This window comes from Columba livia, chromosome 15 (genome assembly GCF_036013475.1).
Source record: "Columba livia isolate bColLiv1 breed racing homer chromosome 15, bColLiv1.pat.W.v2, whole genome shotgun sequence".
NCBI lineage: Eukaryota > Metazoa > Chordata > Aves > Columbiformes > Columbidae > Columba > Columba livia.
The window spans coordinates 9,561,012-9,571,318 of record NC_088616.1 but is presented as its reverse complement, the minus strand read 5'-3'; the positions used below and the strand labels follow the sequence as shown (position 1 = coordinate 9,571,318).

General features: G+C 51.8%; 1 protein-coding gene across 1 annotated transcript; it reads left to right on the top strand.

Annotated features, from left to right (window-relative positions):
- Positions 1 to 1,714: 1,714 nt before the first annotated feature.
- On the top strand, positions 1,715 to 6,551 carry LOC102088322 (galanin receptor 2b). The gene is made up of 3 exons (XM_065031057.1): positions 1,715 to 2,186; positions 3,407 to 3,806; positions 5,163 to 6,551. The coding sequence occupies exons 2-3, from the start codon at positions 3,433 to 3,435 to the stop codon at positions 5,899 to 5,901; spliced, it is 1,113 nt and encodes a 370-aa protein (XP_064887129.1). The 5' UTR covers positions 1,715 to 2,186; positions 3,407 to 3,432; the 3' UTR covers positions 5,902 to 6,551.
- Positions 6,552 to 10,307: the final 3,756 nt, after the last annotated feature.

Genomic DNA, 10,307 nt, shown 5'->3' with positions numbered 1-10,307 from the left:
CTCTTCAAGATTAAGATTTTTGCATATAATGACTGTTACTTTTCTTTCTGGTATGCTGGCTTTATTCCAGTATCCAGCTTGTGCAACTCTGCAATAAATCATATCTCATCTCTGTGTGCTACAATCTGGCATTTTTGAACACTGGTTGACAGAACCCTGTTTTTGGGACAACACACCAACCAAGTGCAAAGAAAGAGAGGGACAGGGTGCAGGACAAACAGATACATGGAAAGTGAGGGACAGGGAGCAGGAGAACAGATAGGGAAAGAAAAAAAAACCACTAACAAAAAAAACCCCATGAATAAAGAGGAGGACAGAAGGATAAAGAGGCAAAGAGAGATGGGGAGTAGGACAATGGGGTAGAAACACAGAGGAACAGGGAGCGGTACACAAGTATACAAAGAAAAATCAGGTACAGGGAAGCAGGAGGAATGACAAAAAGGGATAGAGGTGGAGTAAGAAAAAAGGAACAGGGAGGACAGAGGGACAGAGAGAAAGAGAGTGGGGCAGAGAGCTGGAAAAAATACTAATGGGGAGCAGAAGATGGGGATCAGGTGAGCAAGATGAGTGGGAAGCAGGACAGAGGGATGCAGAAAGAAAAATGGTGACAGGCAGCAGGACAGACAGCAAAAAAAGAAGGATGGGAAGAAGGTCATAGGGGTTAACAGAGAGACAGCAGAACAGAGAGATGGAGGAAAAAAAGTATTGACAGGGAAAAGGACAGGGACAGAGAGAAGGAGAGTAAGAAGAAAGGAGAAAGCAAGACATATAGACAGAGAAAAAGAAGGACAGAGAGAAAAGGGAAGAATGCACATCAGGATAAAGATGAAGAAGTGAAAAATAGTGATGGGCTGCAGTACAGATGTAGAGAAAGGGAGAAGGGGGTTGGGGAGCAGGACAGAAGAACAGAGAGAAGAAAATGAGGCATACAGCAAGAATTGAAAATCAGTAGGACTGGGAGCAGGACACAATGACAGAGGGGAAAAAAAAGAGAGGCCAGAAAGACTGAGAGAAGGATGGGGACAGGGATGAGGACAGATGGACAGACAAAAAGGCAGGGACAGAGAGGAGGACAAAGAGACAGAGTGCAGGACAGAGGGACAGAGAGGCAAACACGAATGGGAAGAAGGACAGGGGATATAGAAGGATAATGACAGTTTACAAGACAGGAACAACAGGAAGAAGGACAGAGATGAAGACGGAAAGACTGAGACAGAGGGTGGGAAATGTGGATGGGGGAGAAGAATAAGTACAGGGAACGAGTCAGATGGCTAGAGGGGAAAAAACAGGGGGATGCAGATCAGGACAAAGGGATGGAGAAATTAAAAAGCAATGGGCTGCAGGACAGAGTTCAAGGAAGAAAAAATAGGATAGGCTGTCAGCCTGGGCCCACCAGCCCAGCTGGAGTGGGTGTCTGGCTATCCCACCATCATGGGAGCCCAGGTGCAGATCCTGGAGTGCAGGGGACACAAGAGTACCAGCAGCCTGAAATATGTGTGTGTGTCCAAGGAGCTGGTGACTCCTTGGATTCCCTTAGGGCCATCCAACCTCTGCCCAGTGCTCAGGACCCCCAGGGAAGCTGCTGGGGGAGCTCCTGCTGCCCCTTAGGTCCCCAGATAGCTCCAGAGCCCTCCCTGGTGCCCACCTGGGACAGGTGGCTGGTGCTGAGAGATGTGTGTGTAGATGGAAGCACCTGTGCGGGTGTGTCAGGGGTTGCGTGTGCAAGGGCAGGCATGCATCAGGTTGTGCTCACTGTCGGTGTTCAAGAGGCTTATGCTTGCTGGTGGATTTTATAAGTGTGTGTTTTCAGGGAAGCGTGCATGTGGTGCTGGTGCTGAGTGTGTTCTGCATGTGGTGTGGGGTGCGAGTGTTCACACACGGGTGTGCAGGAGTGTGCGTCTGTGTTTCTGCCGGTGTTGCGTGTGTGTCCGGGTGCGTGTGCATGCACAGTTTGTGTGTGTGAGTGCTCGGGGACGCGCTGGGGCAGGGGTGGAGCCGCCGCCAGCAAGCGGGTTCTGCCCGAGCGGCACCTGCAGCCGGAGCGGCACCGGGCAGCGGCACCGGCAGCAGAAGTGGTAGCAGGAGCAGAAGTGGTATAAGCAGCAGCAGCAGCACCGGCAGCAGCAGCACCAGCAGCAGCACGGGCAGCGAGCAGCTGCCCTCAGCGGCGGCGGGGCCGGAGCCAGGTAGGGTCCAGCCGGTGCCCCGTCGGAGGCAGCGCGGCCGGGAGCGGAGCGGGGCCGGGGGCGGGTGGCGGCAGAACCTGCGCCGGGCAGGGGAGCGGTTCGCGGGCACACGCAGCCCCAACCGGGCGCCGACGGCCGTTCCCGCTGCAGGACGGGACGGCGCTCGGGCTGCCCGACCCTGCCCGGCGCAGGCAGGGGGCTGTGGCCGGGCTGGTGCCCCGTGGTGTGCTGGCGGGCAGCGGCGGCTCCCGGGCTAACTCTCTGAACCGGCCAAGCAAGGGGGGCTCTGGCTTGTGCCCCCGCAGAGCGAACGAGGCACCCGATGGCAGCTTTGCTGCACAAACGGGGAAGCAGAGGCACCTACAGCCTGTCCAGCTGGTGAGTGGCAGCTTCTTGAGAAGATGCTAAATAGGGATTGGGAGACATCTCACTCTGCCAGAGATGCTCTGAATGACTCCATGAGACTTTCTTAGCATCTCAGTGTCCCAGCAACAGTGTCACAGTTTGTATGTGTCCCTTAAGAGAGCCTGATTTCTCTTTGTGCCTGCTCTATCACTGTCCTGTCTGCAGGCAGGACTGGGTACAGAGGGATGATCAGAGTTAACGCAGCAAAGATAAGGATTTGTTTCTCAGCTGCACCAGCGAGTTCCCTAATCAAATGAGTTACAAAGCCACCTCTCCGTGCTTGCCATGTCTCAAGTCCTGTCTGTAAAAGGGACAGAAGCACTAATTTGACTTCATGTAGGTGAGTCATGAGCCATGGGCAACCACGGAGAACCTCAAGATGGCATCCTGCTTCCTAGCCCTTATGAGCCTTTGACACTTGCCTCTGGAGATACTTGCAACTGCATGGGAATGGTCTCATTACAGCTGTGATAGGGCTGAACAGGGCTTGGTGTGATTCCAGTCAGTTTGCTGGATCCCCAGATCCGCGTGGACAGGAGGTGCTATCCTCTCCTCTGCCCTAAACCTCACCTCCAGCAGTCAACGGCAGTGTCTGAACATGGGCTGTGGATTCACTCCAGGGCACCCCATACCACCAACCTAACCCTGCCTGTCCTCCAAGCCAGCAGTGTCCAGAGGAACCTGCTGAAAACCATGCAGGTCACAGAGCTGAAAATGGGCTCTGTGTCTCCTGTGAGCCAAAAGGCCCATCAGCCAAGCTAACAAGCTATGCAGTGTTTCTCTAGTCTCTCACATCTTTCCCTCTGCTGCCCCAGGCTCCAACATCTCACCGCAACACAGAATGACGGAGCACGAGGACTTCGCGAGCTTGGCTGGGTACTGGAACTCCTCCAACAGCTACCAGTTCAGCCCTGCTAGTGTCATTGTCCCTGTGGTCTTCTCCCTCATCTTCCTCTTGGGCACAGTGGGCAATAGCTTGGTGCTGGCAGTGCTGCTGCGCAACGGGCAAATGGGCTACAACACTACCAACCTCTTCATCCTGAACCTCAGCCTGGCTGACTTCTTCTTCATTGTCTTCTGTGTGCCTTTCCAGGCCACTATCTACTCCCTTGAGGGCTGGGTCTTCGGCTCCTTCATCTGCAAGGCAGTCCACTTCTTCATCTACCTCACCATGTATGCTAGCAGCTTTACTCTGGCTGCTGTCTCTGTGGACAGGTAAAGGTCTAAAGACACCCTTGGGCTGGGGAAGGAGGGTGGTCTGAGAAGATGGGCTGAGTGAGGGCATGGAAAGATCACCATCACCATGAGGCAGATGGTTCAAACCTCAGTGGTATTGATCCATGTAAAAAGCAGTTTGGGGACCAAACCTTGCCCTAATGGCCCCCAAGCAGTGCTTCCAGATCTCTCGAGGGCATAGCTGGTGCTGCTCCTGTCTGCGCTTTCTGCAGGAAAGACCTGCCTTGTGGTTAGGGCACATGAGACCAAGCTCAGCTCCCTGCTGTGCCAGACTCCTGCTGAGAGTCACCTCACTCTATATTAGCACTGGCACTCGGAGAGTAATAGCTGTCCCCAAGCTGCCACTTCAGAAAAGCATCACGTGCAGGCAGCAAGGTAGACAGAAGACACCATAAGAGAAGCCACATAAATTCACAAGAGAGATCCCAGTCCTGCAGCAAACACATCTCTCATTCCCCAGGGGCTGCCAGCCCAGCACAAAACCTGTCATCTAGCAATTCCTGTCCCCATACCATCCCCAGTCCTCCTGCAGCCTGTGCAGAAAGGCACCCACACTGTGAGCAGAGTCCCTTCTTGGGAGGTCACCCAGGACACTCTGGCCCTGACTGATGCCACCTACATTATTCCCAAGGGCTCTATAAGGTGACTGTGTCAGCTGCCCCACTTCTGACTGAGCCCAAACTAGCGGTCCAGGATGAGGAAGAGGTCCCCACTGTGGTGAGCTCCAGCCGTGATTCCCACAGGGAACACGTCCTGGCCCACCTTGCTCCTTGTACTGCTGGAGGGATCAGACAGACCGTCACTGTCTGCTTTGGGCTGGCCTGAAAAAACAGATGGTATCAAAGGCAAGGGCCCACCTGGTCATAGCTCCAGTAGGCAAATCTCCATTCCTCCAGGCTGATTCAAAAGCCTGAGAGGGCTGGAAATATGCCCTCAGTGGGCAGAAGCTTGCATGGTGTCCATCACCCTTTGAAGCTTCCCCAGGTTTTGAATCCCCAGTTCAGACCTCTTTCTGCTGGATAACTCTGCTAAGCAGTGGATGTCTGCATGTTCTCCACAGCACCGTCACTCTGGCCCCAGCTCAGGGACATAACCCACCCCACCATGTACAGAGGGGATGAGCTAGTCTAAGCCTGTGGAGAAGAAGCATCCTTGCTAGGAAGAGAAAAGCTGCTTTACTCAGGGCTGTATCTCAAAGAGAATGTGAGATAATACATAGGGCCATTGCTCAGGGACTTTCAGGAGAATGATGGAAACTGTCTTGTCCCTGGAGTTTCTGTGGCCAGGCAGTGCTTTGCTGAAATCTCAGTGCTGGTTGCTTTGCTCTCCTCTCAGGTATCTGGCCATCCGCTATCCCCTGCGCTCCCGGGAGCTGCGCACCCCCCACAATGCAGTGGCTGCCATGGCTGTGATCTGGGGCCTCTCTGTGGTCTTTGCTGGGCCCTACCTAAGCTACTATGATCTGATTGAGTGGGAGTCCAGCTACATCTGCATGCCTGGCTGGGAGGAGTGGAGACGCAAGGTCATGGACACCAGTACCTTTGCCTTCGGCTATGTCATCCCCGTGCTGGTCATCAGCCTCTCCTACACCAGGACCATCAAGTACCTGTGGACAGCAGTGGACCCCCTAGAAGACATATCAGAGTCCAAGAAGGCCAAGCGGAAGGTAACCAAGATGATCATCATTGTTACCATCCTTTTCTGCCTCTGCTGGCTGCCGTACCATGTAGTCATCCTCCGATACCTCTACGGAGACTTCCCCTTCAACCAGGCCACCTATGCCTTCCGCCTGCTTTCCCACTGCATGGCCTATGCCAACTCCTGCCTCAACCCCATTGTCTACGCTCTGGTCTCCAAGCATTTCCGCAAGGGCTTCAAAAAAGTTTTCAGCTGTCTCTTGAGAAAAAAGCACCGCAACAAGGTGCATGTGGTGCACGCTGCCCACATAGTGCCAGGATTTGAGCCAGGCTCCACTGAAGTGTCCCACATGCATGAGGAGAACAACAGGCATGAGCTGATCCCAGCCTCCATGGCAGTCCCCTCCCGTTCCTCCAAGCCCCTTTGTATTTCTTAGTGGCCAAGTTCCACATCATCTGCCAGCTCAGCTGTGTCACCAGCTTCAGACCACCCTTCCCCCTGGGTGAGAGGGGATGCTGGAAAGGCAAGCCAGAAACTGCTTCACATGACTTCTGGCCTTGTCGTTCCTTCCCATTCCATTCACCAGCTGTTCTCCTGAGCAACAACATGCTCTCCCCACAACACGCTGCATGCATGGGAAAGGAATGAACCCAGGCTTGCTCCTGGATCCTCAGACCACCTGGGCTCCAAGGACTAGAGCTCCAGCTCCTCTGTTGGCTCTCATCCTTCCAGCTCCTCCGCTCCATGGCCCCACTGCTCTGGACACCTTGGTTAGCTGTCAACAAGTCTCTTCTCCCTCCCAGTGCCCCATCTGGCCAGACAGGCTCCCACAGCAAGAATGGCAAGGGAGATGAGCAGTGCCTGCAGGGCCAGACAAGCAAAGGTGGTGTGGAAAGTGACTGGAACAGCCCGTGGATGTTTGCAGTGATGGCGTTGGTGTTGGCCACACTGCTCTCCCAGCGACTGGACCCTCCCTCGGGCTGGGGGGTGGGCTGTTCGCTCTCTGCATGTGTGGGATGTTGCTGCTGTAAATACTAGAGAAATGTCTTTCTATCCCAGAGCAAATAAATGCATTTTCCTCATCCAGCCAGTAGTGGGGCCTGCAGTGATCATCTAGGCTGGGGATGGTACCCTGTACCTGGCTGGACTCGCACAACAACACCCACTTTATTTGCTTTCCCCTTCGTCCTTGCCCAGAGGCTCTCAACCAAAAGCCACACCAGCTGACTGAGAAGCCAAGGAACACTTGATCTAATAAACATATTTCTCATTGTGACTGATGGTAATTCACAACAGCCAAGCTTTATCAGGCCAAAATCTGCAAGCACAAGACACTTTCATGCCAGAGGCTAGCACCTAGGCAGTCAAAACTGGGAATAACTTACCACTCCTTCCTTGCTGTGCTCAATATAGTCCAACCAACTCTCCTCACTAACTCAGGGACTACTCTTCCAACAGATGATCCCAATCTTGTAGACCTGGGCAAACAGTGGGGTAATGCATACCCTCCTTCCGGCTTTAAGACTGGGACCTGTATGGAACAAAACATGTCCAGGCCTTAAAACCAGACGGTTACATTCTCTGCACACCTTCCCAGTCCCACTGATAAAGCCCTGGCACATGTCCAGCGTTGCCACCAGCTCTATTGCAAGTCAGCTTGAAAACCCCAGCTACGGGCCCTCACTGTACATGCACAATGCTGTAGGAACCCAGAGCAGAGCGGGTGCCTGTCCCAAAGACCCTGTACTCCAAATAGAGCCAGGCAGCAAGAGTCTTACAGTTGTAAATAACTCAACAGATTTAATTTCTTCCTGACATGCAGGAGAGTGAGCAATTTCCGTAAGCTTCTTTGTCATCTGGATGTATTGTGCTGTGTGGGATGAATGCATCATTATCCAACGTTAACAGTAATGCCTCAAGATTTGCCCAGGCACCCAGACGGACAAGCACAGCACCCATTTCAACCCCAGCAATGAGCCACAGCAGAGCCAGGACTCACCTGCTCTGAGGGGAGCGCTGGGAGCTCAGCTGATATCTGGGGGTCGAGTTTCGGTTGTCCTGGGGACAGAGCCCACACAGCACAGTTGCCAGGGATTCTCCTTGGGCTGGCTGGAGATCTCTGGGTTTGCTCTGTGTTCTGATGGTATGGGCAGACTAACACACCGTGTTTTTCTCATGTGAAAGACAGATTGCTGTTCCTGACTGATACCGAATGGCTTGTAATTACCTTAATTATACTTCTCTCTCCTAATGTCAGACAGAGACCGGTACTAATTCAAGTACGTTGGCACAGACACGCGCCATCACTTAGCTGGGTGGCTCATGCAGGGTCCCAGCAGCACCCTTAATAAGTGCAATGGTAACACAGTCAAGGAGATGTCCTGGAGATTTGAGCTGGGATCAGTAAAGACATGAGCAGGCACACACCTCCCTTGGGCACGGAGCCTGTCTTCCACATGGGCAGGACTGCATTCCTGAGGGCCCCCCTCCCATGCCTGCTTCTCCATCCTCTCAATATACCACTTATATAAACGCTGTGACTAGTGCGCCTGTAGCATGACCTGACATCAAAGTAACACAGTCTGTGCTTCAGGACAGGAGTCACAACACTTCTAGATCCCTTCAGAGCAGTGAGTATCAATCCAGGCAGAAACAAATGACTCCATCTGCTCTTACAGCAAGTCCATCCTTCCCCGCTAGCCAGGAACATTCAACTGTCAGAGAGCGATAATTTCATTTGGATGAATAATGCTCTAGTCAACGGAAAAAGAAGCTGTGCTGGGGATACCAGGGTTGTTATTCTGCTTGATGTTTCTGGGTGAACACATGTTTTCTTTCCAAAACTGCATTCAGTGGATAAGCTATGTTTAGCTTCAAGACCCACATGGCTGTCATCTACACAGTCCTCTGTTAAAGTCACTTTTTTTTTCCCCATGTAGCCAGAAATCATCAGTGGAAGTAGTCAAACCATTCCCAGATTGCCAAGTATGGAACCAGGCCAGGTAATACAACATCAGGCTTGGAAGGGACCTGTGGGCAGACATAATCCACTCAAGATATAGCATGCTACCAGCTTTCCTCTGGGATGGGTGGATGGAGGGGCTGCAGTGGGTATAAAGGTGGAATTACTGCCCCACGGGTATAGCAAGAGAGCATCAGAGTCTAAGTAGTCTAGAGGACAGCACAAAATGGGCAGTGAAGGCTGGGGGAAAGGAGAATAGAGCTGATTTTCTCCTCTCGGTAGAGAAGATATTTCTCCAAGTCACAAACAAAGAGCAAGGCTTTAGGAAGAGCCAGGATTCACTAGGTCAAATTGCTGAGCTGGATTCTGGATCAGGTCCTTCTAAAAGAAGACAAGTATTTCAAGGGACATTTAAACACAAATTGATTAGTGCCATCTAATAGATTGATGCATTATAATCAATTCATGCCAACAGCTTTGACACGTGAGAAATATTTTCCATTAGGGACTATGCTCAAGTGATCTCATCAGCTGCTCTTGCCCAAAAAACAGAAACCACTTAACAACAGAGAGACCTCACAAATTAGAGCAGCAGAACCTGGGGGAATGCTCAACACAGGAATGTGTGAGCACAAACCCCTGCGCAAGGCCCGTGAGGAGCAGGCTGAAGGCTCTCGCACGTCGCATCTCCCCAGCACCTGTCAGTGCCGCTGCCTCCGAAAACCGCCTGCTGATGTCTGAGCAAAGGGATTGCACCCCCTAGTCCAGCCCCACACCACAGGGAGCTCTGACAGCAGCAACAGAGACCCCTGCGCCCCCAGCCCACCCCCAGTACTGTCAGACACATGGATGCTGTGCTGGAGCACAGCCTGCAGAAAGGCTGCGGACAGAGCAAGCGGTTTGCAGATTTGCTAATATTAGAACGTTACACAGCTTGCTTCTAATGAAGTGTTCATCCTGACTTCGGGTAGACAGCAAAATCCTGGCACTGTGTCCTGTACAGCTTCCTGCCCACAACACCTACCCATGTTCTTCCTGCTCACACTAATGACTCCCAGCTGGCTGTCACCCCAGCCAATAGCTAAATCTAGAATAAGTCGATCTCAGTCTAAATTTTTCTCAAATGTTTGGCGGTGTTTTAAATTAAGCCACTTGCGTCTATTCCTTGATGATTTTAATGAAAAAGCTTTCCTGGAGAAAGATTATTTTAAAGCAGGGGAAGAGCAAAATGCACACAGCAAAAACAACATGAGTTTCTCTCCTGAGTTTGACTCCACCACGAGCTGCTGCCATTGAGCACAGGGCCTGGAGCAGAGGAGAAGTCCCAAGTGAACACCACAGCTTGGGGATGCTCAGACCACCTGACAGCTGGCAGCAGGTTAGAAGAGAAAAAGAAGATAGGTAAGAATGGACTCCTTCCCGACCAATGTATAACAAATAACCAAAGCTAGAAAACTGATAAGGGAAGGAAGGAGATTGCTATAACCAACAGAAGTACCTTGAGGAGCTGCAATACTTGCACAGACAGGACAGAAGAGTTAATTAACGTTTCTGTTCCCTTTTGGCAAGCGGTCATTATGTGTTCCTATCACAGAAAGCAGAAACACTCCCCTGCAGTAATAAAACCTGGCAATCAACAGAAAGCCCAGAAGTGGGATTTAATCAGCAGAACCAGAAAATTTGCATCTAAATTTTCTAGGAACTCTCAGGCCAGCCAGCACTGGCTTTCAGTAAATCTTCAGACTCTTCGGAAGGTCTCAGAGCTGGCAGTAAAATTTACAAAAGGAACCAAGAGGATGCAGGTAACTATACAGCCATCAGCCTGATGCCAACTCAGGAAAATAATGGAAAAGCTGAAATGGGATTCATTAATTAATACG